This window comes from Mustela putorius, unplaced genomic scaffold, assembly GCF_011764305.1.
Source record: "Mustela putorius furo isolate JIRA1106 unplaced genomic scaffold, ASM1176430v1.1 tig00000738_pilon_pilon_pilon, whole genome shotgun sequence".
Classification (NCBI taxonomy): Eukaryota; Metazoa; Chordata; class Mammalia; order Carnivora; family Mustelidae; genus Mustela; species Mustela putorius.
The window spans coordinates 8404166-8426977 of NW_025421463.1; the positions used below are offsets into that span (position 1 = coordinate 8404166).

A 22812-nucleotide genomic window follows, 5' to 3' on the forward strand; every position below is an offset into this window, starting at 1 on the left:
CGGGGCCTCTAAGCACAGGTAAATTTTACAAGGTGAGGAAGGTGGGGAAAGGCATTTTGGGGAGGGGGCAGCCTAAGCAATGGCCTAGAGGCTGAGGTGTGATCAGAAGCAACGATCGGCTCAGGCCTGGCTAGAGTCTGCAACTCTCCATCTCAGGGTTGTGAGTTCAAGCTTCATGTTGGACATGAAGCAGGGAAACGAGGTGTCCTTGAGGGTGCCCGCACCAAGGTAACACGGAATCAGGGATCAGTGAGGACGACAGGAGCAGGAGCATCAGGGAACTGGGGATGGGGGCAGGCTAAGGAGTTTGAACTTGGTCCTGTCCTTGGCTCCCCTTCCCTCCCTGCCCGAGGAGCCTGCCTGCAGCCATTCCTGGGAGTTGCTTTGGGGAGATTCTCTGTCCTGCTGGCTCCGGAGAGCTTAGCCAGAGCCGCTGGGGATGGGAGGTGGGGACGGGAGGGCTCCGTGTCCTGCAGGTGCGCAGGGGCAGGTTTCTTCCCTCCTTCTTCTCCTGCCAGCCTTGCCAGGAACTGAGCGATCTGCAGGCTAGCCAGGGACACGCTGGGTACTAAGACGAGGGAGCATTGTCCAGCATCAAACCCAGTTGAGGCGCAAGACAAGGGTCAGGGCCGGGCCCAGAATAGCAGAGGACGGGAAGGCTGGGCCCGAAAGTGCAGACACATTGACAAATGTTTGGTGTCATCCGGGGTCTGGCTCTTTCTGCCCGCACAGTGCCGCTGCTCTCTGCTTTTGCTCTTGGTCCTTGTGTTTCATGATGTCATTTCGCTGCCTGGGACACCTGCTCCATAGGAATTCTGCTTCTCCCTCTCCCTCTGCCTGCCCCTCCTTCCTCCCTCCCCCTGTTCATGCTCTCTCGCTTTCTCTGTCTCTCAAATAAATAACATCTTTATTAAAAAAAAAAGACTCCATTTCTTATTAGGATTAATTAACAGTGAAACAGTCCCCATTATACTAATTCCGTTTTGCATTACAACTTTTCACCTTTGTATCTACCTTTTCTGTGCACTTGGTCTCAGCTCTTCTCCTTTGAACATTGTTAGGAGCTCACGGCCTTTCACAGACTCAGCCTGGCCCAATTAAACATGATCAGAATAATCATTATCAAGTATCATTATTATTCTGTGTAATTTGGTAGGATCACCAGTGGGTACTCTATTGAGCACCGCTCCGAACATCCCTGAAGCATCCTTTCCTTCTGGAGTAGGAGCTATTGAAGGCCCCTGGATTTCAGTTTTCCTCCAAGGTGTCTTGCTACCTTTGAGTGGAGGAAAAGCCATGGGTGCCTGTGGGAGTGGGCGAGGGATGGCTAGACCCTTTACTGGTGGAAGGGTGGCGTTCGCGCTGATTATTCTCATTGAACCTATGTTATCATCCCACTTTTCTTAGAGAACTTACTTTATCAACCACCGAGGTTTCTCCCATGCTGCCACTTGTCACATCAGGAGTCAGGCTGAGTTTTTATGGGTACTTTATCCACTGGCTCTTATCATCTTGAATCTGGTGATGCCAGAAAGCAGCCCATTATCGAGATGAGCCTTACTCACTGCTCTAAAGGGAATTCCACTTTCTTAAAATTAAAGAAAAAGGGGCACCTGGGTGGCTCAGTGAGTTAAGCCTCTGCCTTCAGCTCAGGTCATGATCTCAGGGTCCTGGGATCGAGCCCTGAATCGGGCTCTCTGCTTGGCAGAGAGCGTGCTTCCCCCTTCTCTCTCTACCTGCCTCTCTGCCTACTTGTGATCTCTGTCAAATAAATAAATAAAATCTTAAAAAAAAAAATCATAGTAACAAGCGCATTGGTTAAAACAAATCCATTAGTCCCAAGGTCTCTGCTCACCCACTTTCCCAATTAAAAACAATCACTTTTAACGCATTGCTTTTCCTTTAGGTGGTTAATCAGTATCTTTATATGATATTCCTACACTGGGAGAACAGAACAGGTGAGAGTGTAGGCTCTGGAGACAGGGAGTCTGGATTTGAATTCCGGCTCTGGCATTAGCTGGGTACCGACCCTTTCTGGGCTTCAGTTCTTTTTCTTACAGAGTCATGCTGAGAACTAATGTATGAGTCGATGTGTCCAAATCACTTAGAACGTTGCCTGGTGCAAAGCAGTAGTCACCCACCACGATAGCTAACTTCATTCCCTTGATTTTTAAATTGCAATATGAGCTATTTGTTTCTTACTAGGGCAGATGATGATTTCACTTACTTTTATGCTTTTTCTTACACACCTCCCCACCTTCTCCTAATATCCTTCTATCAACTAAATTTATGTCCTCAGTTAGAAACCTTTCTAGTGGTAAGCAATTTACTTACACCTTTGTTTGTTTGTTTTTTCCTTTCTTACCTCTTCATTTCCTAGCTTCTCAATCATAGCTGGTATTTTGGGGCTCCTCACTTTGCAAAATGAAGATATCAACCCTCCTCCTCTCTTCAGTGGTGCAGCTCCCAACTTCTACCATTGTACTTTGATTTACATATTGGCAACAAGCACATTTGGTTCTTATATTTAAATGGTCTCTTTTGTTCTAGAAGTTAAAAATCACACAAGAATGTTTACATATGTGTGATGTTTTCAGTATTTTTACTGTAAAGCTAACTTGTGAAATATGGTTTATGTGCTTTTTTTTTTTTTAAGATTCTTATTAATTTGTCAGAAAGTGAGAGTGAGAGTGAGGCAGCAGGCAGAGGGAGAAGCAGGCTCCCCACTGAGCGAGGAGTCTGATGTGGGACAAGATTTCAGGACCCTGGGATCCTGACCTGACCTGAAGGCAGATGCTTAACCCACTGAGCCACCCAGGCACTCGGTACATGCTTTCTTGTACAGCTTTAGTTTTTCCTGAATTTCTAATTGCCTTTTTTTCTACTCCTTGCAATATTACCTTCAACGTTTCCTCAATTTCTTTTGAACTGTCCATTAGATAAGATATTATATCATATATATTATTTTAAGTCCCCTTTCCCCATAGAACTCTTCACTTCTCATTCCATTCTGGGCTGGTTGCTCTCTAGGTCTGCTGCATGCCTGCTGTATTCCATGGGTTCCTTTCTGTCTATGTTAATTTTCCTGTTTCCTGGACCTCACATCTTTCTATCTCTTGGTTTCTTGGCCATTATCTTCCACCTCACCCCATAAACACATGAACTTTTTTTTTTTTCCTGCAGCTCTTTCTCAAGTAATTTTCTAAGAATCGACAGCATTGGTAACTTGTCATTCCTCATTTAGTTCCATTTCTTCTGTCACCTTTTGTTTTATTTTCTGGAAGTTTTTCTTGACTATTCCAATCTTTTCCTAGATTTCTTTAGTTTGTCAAAACTTTTTAAGTCCCAAGAGCCCCTTTTTTGTCCATTATTGTTATTATTATTATTATTTTACCTTTTCAGTGCATCATGTTCTCATTTTATGAAGACAACACCTTTCTAATCTCACGGAGGACATTGGGTCAAGGTTTAAAAAATTATTTTCTGTAATCAAAATTATGTGTTTTTTCTGGTATTGTTTTTAAGGTTTATGAAGTCCAGTTGATTTTTTTAAATTAATTTTCTAAATTTTTAAATAAACATATAATGTATTTTTTTTTATCCCCAGGGGTACAGGTCTGTGAATCGCCAGGTTTACACGGGTTGATTTTTTTGTTGTTGTTTTTTCAATAAGCTCTAAGCCCAACATGGGCTTGAACTCATGACATCGAGATCAAGAGTTGCATGCTCTACCAACAGCCAGCCAGGTGCCCAATCTGCAGTCGTTTTTTATTTATCTTAGCCACCCTTTCCATCTGGTCATCTTTCTTACGTATCTGATCCTAGATTGCCCATCCATATTTAAGAGAGAGGTAAGTTGACTGACAGGCTTCCATGTAGAGTGATCGGATGAGGACCCTTTAGATGTCAGAAGACAGAGGTATTTTTTCTGGAGTATTTCATTTCTGATTTTCCCCTTCTAGTGTAGACTTAGGCTGCTGTGAATATAGGGTCGGGTGTGGGGTTGGTAATCTTATTCCTGCTTCCCCTCCACCTGCCTCTCATCTTCGGTCTCCCTCTCCGCAGCTCTGTGTAGCAGACATTCTTCCTGCCTATTGCCTTGTTCTCTCTCTGTTTTTTTTTGTTTTTTTTTTTTTAGATTTTATTTATTTATTTAACACAGAGAGAGAGAGAGATCACAAGTAGGCAGAGAGGCAGGCAGAGAGGGAGGGGGAGGCAGTCTCCCCGCCGAGCAGAGACCTTGATTCGGGGCTTGATCCCAGGACCCCGGGATCATGACCCAAGCCGAAAGCAGAGGCTTTAACCCACTGAGCCACCCAGGTGCCCCTCTCTCTGTTTTTCTGATGGAAGTTCCCTCTATTCTCTTTATTCAGCTATCAATACTCCATCCAATCTGCCTTCAAATGTTTGTCTAAGCCTCTGGATTCCTGTTGGACCCATTGGCCTTTTAAAGTGGTAGCAGAATGAGGAGAGGCAGAGTGGGGGTTCTTGAGTCCAGCAAGCAGGACCTTGAAGACTTGAACCCAGTCTATCGCTTACTAGATTTCTGACCTGGGGCACGTCACATAGTCTGTACTTGAGTTTCCTTATCTATAAACAGGGAGGCAAATGATACACGTGAAACTCCGTGAGTATTGGAAGAAGACAGGTTATTATTTGTAAAGTTGTAGAGCAATTACTAGTGCAGAGTAAAGTCCACATATGTGCGTCACTCTTATCATTACTTATTTTTATACATGTATGTACCTTTACTATCATTTCAGTCATGTCTCAGGAGGGAAAGCTGATAAATGCTCCTTTGTCTTCTTCAAATAGTGCCTAAGGGCACCTGGCTGGCTTACTCTGACAAGTTTGGGACTCTTGACCTTGGAGTTGTGAGTTTGAGTCCCAAATTGGGTGCAGAGATAACTAAAAAAAAAAAAAAAAAACTTAAAAATAATGCTTAGGGGGCGCCTGGGTGACTCAGTTGATTAAGTGTCTGCCTTTGGCTCAGGTCAGGATCTCAGGGTCCTGGGATGGAACCTGCATCGGGCTCTCTGCTCAGCAGGGAGCCTGCTTCCTCCTCTCTCTCCGCCTGCCTCTCTGCCTACTTGTGATCTCTGTCTGCCAAATAAATAAATAAAATCTTAAAAGAAAATAATACTTAGGGTGCTTAGGTGGCTCAGTTGATTTAAGTGTCTGCCTTTGGCTCAGGTCATGATCCTGGGGTCCAGGAATCGAGTCCTGCATTTGGTTCCCAGCATCCTGGGGAGTCTGCTTCTACCTCTACCCTTTCTCCTGGAAGTTCTCTCAATCTCTCTCTCTCTCAAATAATAAATAAATAAAATCTAAAAAAAAAAAAATAATGCTTAAGCGTAATCAACATTTGCTGTTGTTCTTCATCTCCCAAGACAAGCTAATAACAGAATTAAAATACATTCTCTGTCTATAGGGGTCTGTTTTTTATAAAAGACTACAAGGAACTGTTAAACATAGAATGTTGGACACCCTTATATACTGTGAGTATGAATGTGAATTGGTATAATTTTTTTTTTTTGTAACAGTGTGGCTCTAGGTATGAAAAAATTGTGAAAACCTGTGTTGATAGCTTCTGACCCAGTCATCCTGCTTCTAGAAATGTCTTAAGGAAACAATATCAAATGCAAAATGCAAAGTTTTATGCAAGGAGATTGTTCTTTGCACTATTATTTAGATAAAGAATTAGCAGTCTAAGGTTCAAAGTTGGGGAGGAGATCATCTCTGAGAGGTATGCAGAGGAGCATGACCGGGTGGAGGCAGAGGCCCGGGAGAAGGAGACCAAGGCGCTGTCCCTGGCCCGGGCTCTGGAGGAGGCCATGGAGCGGCTCAATAAGCAGTTCCGCACGGAGATGGAGGACCTCATGAGCTCCAAGGATGACGTCGGCAAGAGCGTGAGTACCGTGTCAGCAGCTGGCTCTGGGGAGGGCAGAGTGGGGACAGCCCCATGGACTAGGGGCTGAGCGGACACCAAGGCTGGGGACGTTGGGGACCTCATCCCTCAGCTCCTGACTTGGTTTCCCTCCGCTGGGGTCAGGTCCACGAGTTGGAGAAGTCCAAGCAGGCCCTGGAGCAGCAGGTGGAGGAGATGAAGACGCAGCTGGAGGAGCTGGAGGATGAGCTGCAGGCCACAGAGGATGCCAAGCTGTGGCTGGAGGTCAACCTGCAGGCCATGAAGGCCCAGTTCGAGCGGGACCTGCAGGGCCGTGATGAGCAGAGTGAGGAGAAGAAGCAGCAGCTGGTCAGACACGTGTGGACGGCCCCCCACGCTCACCCCCATTTCTGGCAGGCTTCTTTCTCCTTTCTCCCCCTGGGTTGTGTCGGGCTCCTCCTCCACTCCTTCAGGTTCCAGTCGCCTGTCTCCAGGGTCAGGGACCCTTTCTTTGATGGCCCGTAGTCTTCATGGGATCCTGGAGGCCCCGTGCAGCCTGGCCTGGGCTCAGAGCAGGGCAGGGTCTGGGTGTGGATGCTGCTGTCTGAGCCATCGGCCTGTCCCCCAGGTGCGGGAGATGGAGGCAGAACTGGAGGATGAGAGGAAGCAGCGGTTGATGGAGGTGGCTGCTCGGAAGAAGCTGGAGATAGTCCTGAAAGACCTGGAGGCCCACCTCGACTCTGCCAACAAGAACCGAGATGAGGCCATCAAGCAGCTGCACAAACTGCAGGTGAGGCCACGGGCCGTGCGGGGCGCGGCTGCACCCGAGGCTCTGGGCTCAGGTGGCGCCCCGGCACTGGTCAGTGGCTGACAAGTGCTGAAGGATGCCACCCTCCCCTCTCCACGGCTGATCAGGGTGCCCTCAGCCCTGGAGCAGAAAGCAAACTTGCAGTAAAATCATTGACTGTGTGTGCATTAAACAAGGAAATGCATGTAAACCTAGAAACACAGTGACATAGGGACATAGATAGTACTTGGTGGTAGAGTAAACCAGACATGGCCCGGGTCTTGGACCGGGTCCCAACCCGATACAGCCTTAGTGGACAGTGACTGAAGCTTCTGAGCTGAGCATAGGCCCCCACGTGCAGCCCACATCACAGAACAAGCACTTGGAAAATTCTCACTTCACCAATAATTAAAGATCATAGATTTTGTTTACTTATGTTTTTTATTTTAATAACTTCAACATCATTAGCATACAGTGTTATGTTAGTTTCAGGTGTATGACACAGTTATTCATCAGTATGTCCATACAGTATTCTGTGCTCGTCAAGATACGTGAAAGGTAACAAATTTCACTCTGTTCTCTTTATTTATTAAAAGATTTTGTATATTAGAGAGCACGAGTGGGAGGGGGAGCAGGGGCAGAGGGACAAGTAGACTCCCCGCTGAGCAGGGAGCCTGGTGGTGGATTCAATCCGAGGATACTGGGATCATGGTCTGAGCTGAAGGCAGATGTTCAACCAACTGAGCCACCCAGGTGCCCCAAAGATAACACACATTTTAAAAATTAGCTCTGAGAAGCCATGTCACACAACGAAAACCAGCCGCAGAAAAAGTTTAGGGTCTGTGGGCGAAGTCGTAGGGCAGTTGTACCTGTTACCATCTGGTCTGAGGAGTCCCAGTTTAGGATTTATCCACAGAAGGAAAAAAGAAACAAATCTATTTGACTAAGATCTTTAGAGTTAGAACCAATCACAGGAGAACAAAGGAAATGTGTTTTTTCCCTATTGTGGGGGCTAACCTGGCAGGTGGGTGTGGACTCAGAGGAGCTGGTGTCCCAGGGAGCGGCCTTGGAGAATCGCATTCAGGTCAACTGGATGTTGTAAAAAGTGTAGCCTGGATTGCAGCTGGGGCTGATGGGTAGCCCGTGACTGACACCGCTGAAGGTGTGCTTTGTAAAACCTGATGGTCAAAAATATGTGAAAACGACAAGGATTAAAGAGATCTGTGTCCTTATTATTTTGCCCTGTACTGTTAAAGTTGTAAGGTTACATGTGGCAGCAGGCTGAAAGCAGGCCAAGGTTCTCAGGTTGGGGTGGTGGCTGTGGGAGGTACCAAGCATCTCCTGCCCAGCCCAGGCCCAGATGAAGAACTACATGCAGGAACTGGAGGGCATACCTGTGTCACATCCTGGTTCAGGCCAAGGAGAACAAGAAGGTGAAGAGCATGGAGGCCGAGAGGATCCAGCTGCAGGACGTGGACCAGGCCCCAGGAGGGCACTCGGGGTCACCAGCAGGGGGCAGCCTACGGCCTCTGCCCAGCCAGGCTGGGCAGACCAGGGGCGCAGCTGGCAGCCAACAGGCCAACTTCAGCAGTGGGTTGGGGGTGGGCTTGGCTTTCTGAAAGAAGTCCCTGCAGGGTTTCGTAAAATAGCCCGGCTTCCTGGTGTGACTAAACTGTGTGTGTGAGTTAAACTGTCACCATTTGGGGCCAGCTCCCTTGCATGAAATGAAGCTTCCTGGTACTCCCCACCTCCTGCTGAGTGTTTACGCCTGGCAAGGGGAGGGCGCTTTCCCAAATGCTCCGGCACCACCGCGTGTCCCCCTTGCTGCCTTGTGGGTCACACAAGAGGTGTATCGCTAGAGCCCTCCCTCTGCTCTAGGCGGTCTTCAGCCTGGGGTTAATGGGCCACTTGGTGCTCCTACTGGGGCTGGGTGTCTGGGCATGTCCTCGTCCACACTGTCCTCATGGCTGTGCCCTCGAGCCTGGGCCTGGGGTCAGCCCTCCCTCTGAGATCAAGTGTGGCTCTCTATTGGGACCACCTTACCCAACTGGCTTTCAGACTCTGCTCTCACCCAAACTCCCATCCTTGTCCTCCCGACTTCCGGTCTCCCCAGAATGCAGAGGGACCAGATCCCATTAGCACAGGACAGTTTTTTATTTACCTCTACCTCCCCACTCTGACTTGGCTGTAACACTTAGAGAGAGGGGCTTTGCAAATGTGGTGCCTAAGTCATGGTCTCAGAGGGAGGAATCAGCCCTGTAAGCCAGAGGGGCTCGTGAGGAAGGGCTTCATGGAGGAGGCAGACCTGGGAGGGGGTTTGAGAGGAAGGGTCAGGGCTGGGGGAGCATGGTGCTGGAGTTCCAGGAATGGGAGGGGGGGGCTCAAGGGACTTTGGGGTGTCCCAGATGGTCACAGTCCACATTCTCATGGCAGGAACTGGAAGCCACCGAGCGTGCCAAGCACCAGGCCCAGCAGGAGCGGGATGAACTGGCTGACGAGACTGCCAACAGCAGCGGCAAAGGGTGAGCCATGGCATGGCATGTTGAGCTGAGGGCAGGTGTGCCCATCCTCTGGGACAGGCCCTGTCTCACTGCTCCCCGCTCTCACCCAGAGCCCTGGCGCTGGAAGAGAAGCAGCGCTTGGAGGCCCGCATTGCCCAGCTGGAGGAGGAGCTGGAGGAGGAGCTGGGCAACACAGGGCTGGAGAACAACCGGCTAAAGAAGGCAGACCTGCAGGTGGGTGGGGCCAGGGCTGCCTGGCATTTTCCTGCACCAGGCTCTACTCCTCCGAGACCATGCTGGCAGGAGCCTAGGGCTTGCTGGGCTTCGGAGAGGGTGTCCTGGCACCTGTGAAGGTCTCCCTTGGTTTCATTCTCTGGACCCTGGCTGTGGGGGAGCTCCCTTTTCTAGGAGGGTCCAGAACTCGTGAACTTGGGGCCCGAGGGCCTAGTGTTTTCTGAGGCTCTTGAGGAACCAGTGGCCCTGCTTCTGCCCCAGGGAGCTCCCCCGCCCCAGCCCTCCTGGGGTCACCAGCCTGCCTTCCTTTAGATCGACCAGATCAACACCGACCTGAACTTCGAGCGCAGTCACGCCCAGAAGAATGAGAATGTGCGACAGCAGCTGGAGCGCCAGAACAAGGAGCTCAAGGTCAAGCTGCAGGAGATGGAGGGCTCTGTCAAGTCCAAGTACAAGGCTTCCATCACTGCCCTGGAGGCCAAGATCGCACAGCTGGAGGAGCAGCTGGACAACGAGACCAAGTAGGTGTTCCTTCCCATCGCGGACTCAGCCTGCAGACCCCTCTGTTGCTGCCCGAGGCCCAGAGACTGTTGTCCCCCTCCTGATGGCTGCTCATCCCTTCCATTGGGGCTTCTAAGTTTGCGTAGGAGTCCATGGGCCCACCTCTAGAGTTGGGGCTTCGGACAACTGTCTCTCGGGCCTGAATCAGGCAGAGGTGGCGGTTGCTGCCTGCTTGGGCAGCTAGTCTGTGGGCTCAGCAAGACTGGGGCGTCGTTGGAGGTAATGGGCAGGTCACACTGGGTTGCAAATCTCAGTTTCCCCTTTCCTTGCTACGTACCTGCTCTTTGGGCTGTGTCCCCCCTCCCCGGAGCCCACTTCCTCCTCTGTGAAATGGAGTTGTCGCCGTGCGTCCCCCGCAGGAGACCAAGCACGTCGTGGGTGTTGGGTGGAGATGGGCCGGCCTCCGCCTGGGGGCTTCCTCGTGGGGGACATGCCCGTGAGGTGTGGAGTGGTGTGGCCGGACCCTCTGAGCCGGGGTCCCTGAGCCGCCACGTCTCTGTACCGCAGGAAGCGCCAGGAAGCCTGTAATCAGGTGTGTCAGCTTGAGAAGAAGCTAAAGGACGCTCTGCTGCAGGTCGATGACGAGCGGAGGAAGGCCGAGGGGTTCAAGGACCGGGTGTGTGCGCATGCGTGTGTGCGCGCGCGTGTGTGCGTGGGAGCGTGTGCGTGCGCGCGAGCGCGTGCACCAGGCGGCGGGGCCTGGTGGGCCTCTCCGGCTGTGGCGCCTGACCCGACCTCTGGTCTCCACAGGCTGACAAGGCGTCGGCCCGCCTGAAGCAGCTCAAGCGGCAGCTGGAGGAGGCTGAGGAGGAGGCCCAGCGGGCCAACGCCTCCCGCCGGAAGCTGCAGCGCGAGCTGGAGGACGCCACGGAGACCGCCGACGCCATGAACCGCGAGGTCAGCACCCTCAAGAACAAGCTCAGGTGAGCCCCGTGGCCGCGGCCTCCCCTCCCTGAGCTCGGGGCGCCGGAAAGCTCGTTTCAGACGAAACTCCCAGGAGCCGCCCCCGTCTGCGTCCGGGCCGCGCCGTCTCCGCCCGTGCGGCTCCCGGGGCTCCCGGGTGAGCCCTGCGCTCCGTCTCTGGGAAAACCCCGCCCGCGGAACCAGGCCGGCCCGGAGGGGCTCCAGGCTGGCTGTGGGGCCCTGGCGGCCGCTCGCGGGGGCCCGGCCGGCCCGGCACGCGCTGGGGGCCTGGGGGCGCCGGCTGAGGCGGCCCCGCGGCCTTCACGGCGCCTGTGCCCGCGGGGAGGCGCGGCTGTGCGCTCTCGCGGAGCGTTGCTGCCGGAGGGGGAGCCGGCGGGGCAGGCAGAGGCTCTTTTTCCCGGGATTCCCGGGATTCCCGCTGCTTCTCTCCCTTCGGCGTGAAGGCGACAGGAGGCCGCCTTCCAGCCCGTCGCTAATAGCGTTGTGCGCGCGACCCGGAGTAGGCGTCGGGGTCCCGTCCCGCGTGCGGTCCCCGTGTCTCCGTCTGCCCCGCTGCTGCGTCGTCGGAGCCCGGGTGTGCGGGCTGGCGTGTGTCTCGCGCGGGTGACTGCGTCTGCTGCTGGGCCTCTCTCTCGCCGTCAGCCCCGGCTTCCCCACGGCTTCTCACTGGTGATTTGGAATGAAGTGGGAGCCCGTGTTTCTCCAGGCTCCCCGGTTCTTGGCCTACTGCCCAGGGCGCTGGGGCCTGGTGTCCGTCTACAGATGGCTTGGAGGGGTGCCAGCTGTACTTGCCCTCCTGGCCGGCCCTGCTGACCCTGTGCCTCTGTCCCCAGGCGAGGGGACTTGCCGTTTGTCGTGCCCCGCCGGATGGCCCGGAAAGGTGCTGGCGACTGCTCGGACGAGGAGGTGGATGGCAAGGCGGATGGGGCTGAGGCCAAAGCTGCTGAGTAATCTCTCCTCCTGCTGCCTGGAACGGATGGACAGACCGCCACATGACTCCGTCTCCCCTTTCCAGCACCCCCCACCCCCGCAGCATCCTCCTCCACCTTCTGGGGACTGCCGTGACCGTGACCTCCCCACCCAGTCCCACCAGGCCAGGAGACCTCAAGCCTGCGCCTCCCCGCCCGCCCCCCAGGCCTTGCTGAGGGCGTTTGGCTTCCTCCACTGCATCCGCTTCTGCACCCTCCCACCCCCAGCACCCGATACCAAAGAGTCAGAGTCTTGGGCCCCTGGCCTGGGAACTGAGTGACCAGCAGGCTCTCGGCCCTCCCTTGCCACATAGCACAAGACAAGGAGGGCAGGCCACCGGGGATGGGCAAAGAGAGTTTTCTACGAATCTATTTTTCTTCAGACTAAGAAGTTTTGATAGCCCAGCACCCCAGAAGAGTTGTCACCTTCCCCCACCTCCGCCACCAGCTCCCCCTCCTCCTTTGCTGTTGGCAATCACACACGGCGACCTCACGATCTCTGCCCCGTTGGCCCCGCACTCCCGAGGGCCCTGGGTGATTGGGTAAGGGCAGGCCCAGGGCAGACCCCTCTGTGCAGGGCACAGAATGCGGGGTGCAAGGAAGGAGCCGTCCCTCCCCACGCGCTCTGGGCAGCGTCACAGTGGTCCCCTTCCTGTTTCAGAGTGTCTCAAGTGCAATGATGACCCCCTTCCCTCCTCTGTGGAGGGCAGCGGGCCCCTGCCACCAGGGGGCTGCTGGGCCCCACAGACAGGGCTTCGGGGCCACGCTGGGAAGGCCATCGGGGGCTTCTCCCAACATTCTTGGGGACCAAATATATTTAATGGTTAAGGGACTTGTCCCAGGTCTGACAGCCAGAGCATTGCGAAGGGCCAGCGGCCCTCCCACACGACCTTGTATCTACTCCAGGACTGGGGCCCAAGGGTACATAATCTGCACCGTCGACTCAGTATGGTTTAAAGATCTGCCATCTGCATGGATGTGTTTGAAAGCAAAAAAAAAAGGTTTCTTCTCCCCTCGCCTTATAATAAATGATAAAATTCCAAGTCTTTATCACTGCCTTTCCTTTGGAACCATGTTTAGAAGAGAGTAGCTTGTCCTACACTGGTCTACACTGGTTGCTGAATTTACCTGTATTCCTAACTGTTTTGTATATGCTGCATTTAGACTTACTTATGGCAAAGAAGGCATCTTTTTTTTTCTTTTTTGAAAAAAAACTCAACAAATCATGAAGATATATGAAAGCTACGTATGCCTAAAAAGCTCTGAATTCAGGTCCCAGTTGCTGTTACAAAGGGGTGAATGGAGCTCCCAGTCCCACCCCTTTTTTATATAATAAAAGTGCCTTAGCATGTGTTACAGCTGTCACCACTACAGTAAGCTGGTTTACAGATGTTTTCCACTGAGCGTCACAATAAAGAGTACCGTGCTACGAGCCGTGTGTCTGCTGGTGTCGGCCCGAGCGGGTTGCCTGGATGGGATGGCACCCGGTTTGTGCATCTTCTTCTGGGTGAGGCTTCTGCACCTGTCACCCATTTTGTGCATCATCATCATCATCATCTTCTTTTTAATATTTTATTTCTTTATTTGAGAGATGGGGAAAGAGCACAGGAGGTGGCGGAGGGAGAAGCAGGCTCATCACTGAGCAGGGGACTCGATGCAAGGACTTGATCCTAGGATGATGGGATCAGGACCTGAGCCAAAGGCAGACACTTCACTGACTGAGCCTTTGTGCTTCTTCAAAAGCTTCCCGTAGTGCAGCATGGCCGAGGCACAGACTGGGGTGAGGAGTGGCAGTCGTGCAGGAAGGTAAGCTAGAAAGGGAGACTGGACCAGGGGCAAGGATGTTCAGAGGGTCTTTTAAAACTTCCGTTTACTTCAGTTACTGAGTACCCACTGTGTGCTTGACAGGGGTTTAGGGACCCAAATCTAGGTGCTGACTTAGGAACATCCTTAGTTGTTAGACAAAGCCTGCCCTCTGGAGGTTCATTTCGAGTTGTACATAAGCAAGACCAAGGGAGTCCAGTGGTGGGGCCTGTGGGTATTGGAACAGGAGGCTGCCAAACTTTTGTTCTTTCATTGGTTCTTTTAACAGGCAGAGGGGAACCTGGCCCCTTGCTGGGCGCCTTCCCTACAAGGACAAGGAAGACAAGAGGTCCCTACAGCAGCAAGAGGGAGGAGAGGGAAAGGCATCCCTTAGAGAAGGGTAATGGTGTGGACCCAAGCAGCTCAGCTCTGCACCGCCAGGGTCCTGGGACCACTGTGGGGCCGACTTGTCTGCTACAGAAAGTGGTGGGCTTCCATTTGCCCACTCCTTCAGCCTCTGCACAGGTGCAGGTGTGCTCGCCGGCCCCGGGGAGGAAGCCACAGATGACGGTTGGGGGTAGTCAGATGCCAGGCACCAGACGACTCTGGGCACTTCTAGCTTTCTTAGAGGATCCAGGGGGGAACTCCTTTCCTCCAGCTGTGGCGACTCCAGGCTTCCCTCTGATCTTTGCCTCTGCCTTCACGTGGCCTTCTCCCCTCAACTCCCTGCTGTCTCTCCTCTGGGTGTCTCTCGTAAGGACTCTAGTCATTGGATTTAGGGCCCACCAGATATTCAGTGATGATCTCAAGATCTTTAAGTTAAAGGATTTGCAAAGACAGGGTTTTTCTACATGATGTCAGTTATTGGATTGCAGACATGAGGTCATGCGTGTATCTTTTAGGGACCACCATTCAGTCCACTGCAGTACTCTGCAAATATCCGTCCTTTGCCTTCAGCTCTGTGACTCGACTCTGCCCTTTGTGCAGGGGAAATTCCGACTGGGGACCCACCATGCCCACAAGGGATGGGCAGTCCCAGGGTTGCCTGACCCACCCACCAGGGCGAGGAAGTGGGGCTGCGTGATGCTTGGTAGTTTCCCTTGCTCGTGGAAGGGGGACCTGGACACAGTGGAGTTTGGGCCACGGTGCCTTGACGGAAGCATGTCAGGCAGCTTGTCTGATGGCCTGGAGGTGGGGAGCTATGTCAGGAGCGTCTGACACCTGCGCCAGGTGACCACAGCCAGATCTAGACGCCCCCCCCCCGCCACCCCTCCCAGCCCTGGGCCACTAGGGACTCAGACTGCCAGGCTGGCCCCTCCCCTCGGCCTCCTGGGATTGGCAGCCAGGTCTCCTGGTATTGGTGAACTTTTGTGACTCGTCTGCAGCCAACACAGAGAACTTAGGGATGAAAACCACATTTTTAGAACACTTGAGGGTTTTAAGGATTTCTCTTCCTCTGGGCTGTCAACCTTAAAGATAAAGCAGCTATTTCACCAGTGAAGTGAGTTTATTCAGGAACAGCAGAGGAATTGCAACTCTGGACAAACGATGACGAAGCACAAGCAAGTCCTGAGAGACAAAGGGAAGGTAGCTTTTACTACCTTTTAGGAGGAAACTGGGAAGGGTTGTTGGGAATACAAGTTTGGTGCGGAAACAGAGGACTTCAAGGTTGTGGTGTTTTCTCCCTGACCAGCGCAGTGGGGAGCGCGTTGTGGTGGGGGCAGGGAGAGATCTTCCTTTTCCTTAAAAGCAGAGGATGAAATCCCTTCATTAAAAGCCCCTCATTGGGGGGCCCGGGTGGCTTAGTCCCTAAGTGTCTGCCTTTGGTTCAGGTCATGAGATCTAGCTCCACAGTGAGCCCCCAATCCGTGGGGAGGCTGCTTCTCCCTCTCCTACTCCCCCTGCTTGTGTTTCCTCCCTCTCTCTCTGTCTCTCTCTCTCTGTCAGATAAATCAATAAAAATCTTTAAAAAAGAAAAGAGCTTCCTCCCTCATCAAGACAATTTGTATCTGTCTTCTTCCCCCTGGAGCTGAAGGCTGCAGGGAGAAGGACCTGCAGAGAGCGCCCCCTGCAGGGCACCCTCCACCTTCCAGAAGTCTCTGGCCCACATTGTCTCAAGGGACAAGGGCAGGAGCCAGAGAAGAAAACACGGAACACCAGCTCCGCTTCCTCAGGTTTTGGGCAAGCGGTGTCAGCCATCTGAAGCACAGGTTTGTGCTCTGTGAGACAGGGAGAAGAAATGCTTTCCTGGGATGCCTTCGGGGCTTAGTCAATTAAGCATCTGCCTTTGGTTCAGGTCATGATCCAGGGGTGCTGGGTTGGAGCCCCACATCGGGCTCCCTGCTCAGAGGAGAGCCTCCTTCTTCCTCCTCCCTGCTCGCTGCCTCTGTCTCTCTCTCAAATAAAGTTAAAAAAAGAGGAAAATGTTTTTGTTCCAAGGCTGTGGTAGCGAATACCATCATGTGTGAAAATGCTTTGCAAAGCTTTAGTGAGGGAGTCACGTGCTGTTATTTTTTTTCCACAAAGCTTAGACTTTTTAAGGATTTATGATTTGTTGTTTGTTTATTTTGTTTTTATTCAAGTGTAGTTAATATACAGTGTTGTATTTGTTTCAGGTGCACAATATGAAAAAACAATTCTTTATATTTCTTAGCGCTCATCACAATTAAGTGTACTCTTTTAAAAAACTGATTTATGAACTTGGAGAGTTTGAATTCCAGTATAGCCAGCATGCAGTGTTAGAGTGACCTCTAGGATACAATGCAGAGATTCAGCGGTTCTGTATACAACCCAGTGCTCCTTACAACAAGAGCACTTCTCACCCCCAGCCCCTGCCCCCCATCTGCCCACACGCCCCCTTCTGCCACCACCAGTGTGTTTTCTCTGTGTTTAGGAGTCTGACTTGGGATGCCTGGGTGGCTCAGTGTGTTAAGCTGTTGCCTTCGGCTCAGGTCATGATCCCAGCGTCCAAGGGTCCCACATCGGGCTCCTTGCTCAGCAGGGAGCCTGCTTCTCCCTCTGCCTTTGTCTGTGCCGGTTCTCTCACTCTCTCTCTCTCCTTGACTAATAAAGAGACAAATCTTAAAAAAAAAAAAAAAAAAGAATCTGACTTGATAAAAACTTGAAACATTAAAAAAAAAAAAGGTCTTTTTTGTCTCTTTTTTTCTTTGGTCATCTGTTTTCTTTCCACATATGAGTGGAATTGTAAGGCATTTGTCTTTCTCCGACTGATTTTGCTTAGAATCACACCCTTTAGATCTATCCATGTTGTTGGATGTTGTTCACCATTTTAACCATTTTTTAAGTTAAAAAGTTTTTTTTAAAGACCCTTTCATCCATTTGAGAGAGAGAGGGAGAGGGGCAGAGGTAGAGAGTCTCTGACCCAAGGCAGGGCTCCATCTCAGGACCCCTCGTCACTCCTGGCAACCACTGCTGTGCTTTCTGTCTTTATGAGTTTGACTACTTTGGGGTGATGAGTACCTCACAGGAATAGAATCGTCCAGCACTTGTCCTTTTGTGACTGGCTATTTTCCCCCTATTTTTTTCGTTTTTTAAAATTGAGGTAACATATGCATAACACCTCATTCCCATTGTAGCCCTCATTCAGCATACATTCAGTAGTATTAAATGTTTTCACAGTGTTGTGTGACCAGCATTATCATTGCTGTCTTTTATTGTTGTTGGTTTTTTTTTTTTAAAGATTTTATTTATTTATTTGACAGACAGAGATCACCAGCAGGCAGAGAGGCAGGCCGAGAGAGAGGAGGGGAAGCAGGCTCCCCGCTGAGCTGAGAGCCCGATGTGGGGCTCAATCCCAGGACCCTGAGATCATGACCCAAGCCGAAGGCAGAGGCTTTAACCCACTGAGCAACCCAGGCGCCCCTGGGTTTTTTTTTTTTAAGTTTGTTTTATTATTTTTAGTAATCTCTACTCCCAATGTGAGACTCAAACTCATGACCCCAGGATCAAGAGTCACACATTGACTGAGCCAGCCAGGTGCCCCTCTTTCTTGTAACACGAGTGGGGCCCCTCTTTTTTGTAACAAGAGTGCCTGATTTAGGCTTTTTATTTATTTTTTTCCAATTCATTTCTATACTTTTTAATAATACATACACTAACATAAGTTATTTACATATTATTTAAACCTACTTAACTCAAATAAAAAAAATAGCATTCTCTGGTTAAACAGATAGCTAAATGTATCTATTGCTTATCATACACAATAGTCTTAAATAGTAAATTTCTCGTAATCACTTGCTGAGGAGCTCCCATTTCTTGTATGATTATTCAAATTAAGAAAACAATATTACTGGAGTACCTGGTATTATCTGCACTTTCTTTTTTTAATTTTTTTTATTTTTTCAGCATAACAGTATTCATTATTTTTGCACCACACCCAGCACTCCATGCAATCCGTGCCCTCTCCAATACCCACCACCTGGTTCCCCCAACCTCCCACCCCCCGCCCCTTCAGAGTCCTCAGATTGTTTTTCAGAGTCCATAGTCTCTCATGATTCACCTCCCCTTCCAATTTCCCCCAACTCCCTTCTCCTCTCTAACTCCCCATGTCCTCCATGCTATTTGTTATGCTTCACAAATAAGTGAAACCATATGATTATTGACTCTCTCTGCTTGACTTATTTCACTCAGCATAATCTCTTCCAGTCCCGTCCATGTTGCTACAAAAGTTGGGTATTCCTTTCTGATGGAGGCATAATACTCCATAGCGTATACGGACTACATCTTCCTTATTCATTTGTCCGTTGAAGGGCATCTTGGTTCTTTCCACAGTTTGGTGACCGTGGTCATTGCTTCTATAAACATTGGGGTACAGATGGCCCTTCTTTTCACTACATCTGTATCTTTGGGGTAAATACCCAGTAGTGCAATTGCAGGGTCATAGGGAAGCTCTATTTTTAATTTCTTGAGGAATCTCCACACCGTTTTCCAAAGTGGTTGCACCAACTTGCTTTCCTACCAACAGTGTAATACGGTTTCCCTTTCTCCAAATCCTCTCCAACACATGTTGTTCTCTGTCTTGCTAATTTTGGCCATTCTAACTGGTGTAAGGTGGTATCTCAATGTGGTTTTAATTTGAATCTCCCTGATGGCTAGTAATGATGAACATTTTTTCATGTGTCTGATAGCCATTTGTATGTCTTCATTGGAGAAGTGTCTGTTCATATCTTCTGCCCATTTTTTTATATGATTGTCTGTTTTGTGTGTGTTGAGTTTCAGGAGTTCTTTATAGATTCTGGATATCAACCTTTTGTCTGTACTGTCATTTGCAAATACCTTCTCCCATTCCGTGGGTTGCCTCTTTGTTTTTTTGACTGTTTCCTTTGCTGTGCAGAAGCTTTTGATCTTGATGAAGTTTCAAAAGTTCATTTTCGCTTTTGTTTCCTTTGCCTTTGGAGACATATCTTGAAAGAAGTTGCTGTGGCTGATATCGAAGAGGTTACTGCCTATGTTCTCCTCTAGGATTCTGATGGATTCCTGTCTCACGTTGAGATCTTTTATCCATTTTGAGTTTATCTTTGTGTATAGTGTAAGAGAATGGTCGAGTTTCATTCTTCTGCATATAGCTGTCCAGTTTTCCCAGCACCATTTATTGAAGAGACTGTCTTTTTTCCACTGTATATTTTTTCCTGTTTTGTTGAAGATTAATTGACTATAGAGTTGAGGGTCCATATATGGGCTCTCTACTCTGTTCCACTGGTCTATGTGTCTGTTTTTATGCCAATACCATGCTGTCTTGGTGATCACAGCTTTGTAATAAAGCTTGAAATCAGGTAACGTGATGCCCCCAGTTTTATTTTTGTTTTTCAACATTTTCTTAGCGATTTGGGGTCTCTTCTGATTCCATACAAATTTTAAGATTATTTGCTCCAGCTCTTTGAAAAATACTGGTGGAATTTTGATCAGAATGGCATTAAAAGTATAGATTGCTCTAGGCAGTATAGACATTTTAACAATGTTTATTCTTCCGATCCAAGAGCCTGATTTAGGCTTTGATCACCAGGGCATCCACTTTCTGAAAGAGGGCCATCTCCATAAACACTCTGCTAACGAAGCAGCCAGACTGTCCCCCTTCCTCTACCCCACATGAGGCTCCTTTGTTTTAGGAAATCTTGGTTGAATTGCATAACTGACTACTTAGGCCCACTTGTTTTTTCTCTTCCCAAGCTTTATATTCACCAAGAAGGAGTGAGCCCACAAAACCCTGGCTCCCACCCTCAACCCGCATAAAAGAGCCCCAGGCCCTGGGTGAGTGCACTCTCCCTCCCCATGAACTTTCGATGTGACCCAGACATGCTGCGTAATTTTCGGGTCTAGCACTTAATAAATCTTTATCCTGTCTGTAGCCTGATGGCTGTTGCTGAAGGGCGTCTTGCTGTCAGAATGAGAAACCCAAGGGCCATTCCAACCCTGACACTGATGATCAATGGGCTGAGACCGACACTAAACTCCCCTCGGTCCCCATAGCTCTCTTCATCTTATGAAATTGAAGCTCTGTCCCCAGCAAACACTCACTCCTCTCTCCCTTCCCATAGGCCCCTTCACCCACCATCTACTTTTTGTATTTATGAATATGACCAAGTAACTCATTAAGTGGACTCACGTGGCATTTGTCTTTGGGTGGCTGGCTTATTTCACCAAGCACCATGTCCTCGACGTTCATCCATGTTGTAGCAGATGTTAGAGCTGCCTTCCTCATAAGGCCGAGTGACATTCCATTGTAGGGATGGCCCATCTTTTTCTTATCCATTCATCCGTTGAGGGTCCTGGGGTGGCTTCTGCCATTTGGCTATTGGGATAATACTGCTATTGTTATAGGATTTTTGTTTCCTTAGTGCCCATAGTTCTTGGTCATGCTGCTTTGAAGAATGATGAGGTACACCAGATGAAGAGTGGTGGGCAGCAAGGTGAAGTTCATTGAGCAGCAGGACAAAGCTCCCAGAGAGGGAGGGGACCCGAAAGGGCTTACCATTTTGGCTTTCCAATCTAGGGGTATTTCAGCCCTTTTGAGGACCTGTCTTAAGCATCCTGAGTGTGGCCCCGTTGGGGACTGGCTGTTAAGGTGTGCCCCTGAGGGCTTTGATCATGTACTTGTCTTCCTCTCAGGTTATTGTTCACATGTTGCTGGTCTTTGGGGCTGACATCAGGCAACAAACTATCCCTGCCTGGGATGCTGACCCATGTTTCATGGTCCCTTGTTGTGCTTCAGGATGTTTTTCAGACATCACTCCTTCAGAGGCTGCCCAACACGATGCTAGTGTGGTTTGGGCTTAGCTATCCTGGGTCGCGGTTTGCTTGCTGGGGACCCTGGCCCTGACCACCTTTGTGTCCAATTAACCTCTTACACTCTGAACATGGGAGTATACATGTCTCTTTCAGACTCTTCTTTCTTTCCTTTTTTCCCTTTCTATGGGAGGGGAGAAGAGGCAGAAGGAAAGGGAGGGACAGAATCTTAAGCAACTCCATACCCAGCACATGGGGCGCAGTCCCACAATGCTGATACCACTACTGAGCCAAAACCAGGAGTCTGACGCTCAACCATCTGAGCCATCCAGGCACCCCTCGAGACTCTATTGAATAATTTTGTGTGCATACCCCAGAGTAGGACTGCTGGGTTGTATGGTAATTATGTTTAATTTGTTGAGGAAGCACCATGCTGTTTTCCACAGCAACTAGATGCTCTACTGTTTTTCAGGCTTTACTTCAGCGCTGCAGAGACTCCAGACAAGAATCTTTCTGGTCTCCTGACTGCTGGGGGCAGAGGTTGGTGGTGGCCCGGGCACCTGCCCCAGAGATGTCTGCTGGAGTGGCTCTCCCAGCTCCCTCCCCTGATGCCTGCCACTCCTTACCCATCCAGTTCCAGATCTGTGGAACTTGAGGCTGCTTCCTCTGGGCTGAAGCTTGTTTGCAACATCCTTGGGACTTAGCAGGCTGCCTTTCAACTTGAAATCGTTCATGTCGGTCAGTCACTTCCTTACCTGTTTTAAATTGGAACCCAGAAGCCACTTTGTTCTCTCTAAGAATATGTCCAGTTCTCTTAAAGTTCATACATACCTTAAAATGAAACACATATCTACTTTGCTTCAACATAAAAATATGAAGGTGACGCATGTGATTTTGTCATCTTTATACTTAGTTCTGAACCGTCCTGAAGCTGACAATTGCTACTCGGGGCCGGATTTGACCACCCATCTGAGCAAAGACCAATAAGGTTGTCCTTAGGGTGACACTGGTGGTCTGGTCACAAGTGATCCCGACCCATGGCTCCCCTTCCACCACCCATGAGTGACCAGGTGCTGGCAGCATGGACGCAGTCCCCTCAGGTGTGGGTCTCTGCCAGCCACTCTGATGGCTTCAGAAGTCCCCGCTATCTGATGTCCAGTTTGCAGCCCCTACTCGGGCCACCCCCGCCCCAGTCCCTAGACAGAGGGAGACCCAGCAGGTGGGGTCTCTGCTCTGAAACACGAGTCCTAAGGTCCAGCAGGGCCGAGCCCAGCACGTGTCCCCACGGGATGGATAGACGGGGTGGGGGTGCTGGTCGTGAGCCCATGTCTGCTGATTGTCCCCATCTGATGGTGCTGTGGCGTCGGCCGAACCGCTTCCTCTGTGGTGTGAGGGTGTCTCTCCCACTGAGCCGGGGTCACCATCAGAGGGCTGACATGGCTTATTGACCAGAGATGTTGCCCAAGACCGCCACTCTGGAACCTGGGTGACTTTCCTTGTGATCCTTGGGGATCAAGAGGAGCTTGATTTTATAGTCACTTGATCTTTCAGTTCCCCAGATGGTGCGGACTTGGCACTCGTCCCTGCAGGTCAGAGACACTGAATCCTCACTGGAGGGGCCTGCAGGCCCAGCCTGGCCGCTGCACTGCGTGGCTGTGATCCTGGAGCCTGGCGAGGTCCGAAGGCCATGCCATGCCTGCATGTGACCCTCAGGCCACAGCTCTCAGGGACCTCAAATTGTGGAGCAGGAGTCATTTGCTGAGGGTCCCACAGTCTGTCAGTGGCAAGTAGGTCTGAGCAGAGAAGGACCTGGAATGTCAGGCATGGGCTTGTTCTGAGTGAGTCAGGACTGCGGAGGGTGGACCCGCCCGGACATGTCTGTTTCCTCACGAGCTGCTGGGACAT

General features: G+C 50.5%; 1 protein-coding gene across 1 annotated transcript; it reads left to right on the plus strand.

The window, feature by feature from the left end:
• The first annotated feature begins 175 nt into the window (after positions 1-175).
• LOC101676651 (myosin-9-like) lies at positions 176-13294 on the plus strand. The gene is given in 12 exon segments (XM_045083989.1): positions 176-228; positions 5699-5909; positions 6053-6265; positions 6516-6677; positions 8029-8075; positions 8077-8146; positions 9108-9196; positions 9286-9409; positions 9722-9930; positions 10478-10586; positions 10721-10893; positions 11728-13294. Coding segments are annotated over 12 exon segments (1578 nt in total). The 3' UTR covers positions 11846-13294.
• Positions 13295-22812: the final 9518 nt, after the last annotated feature.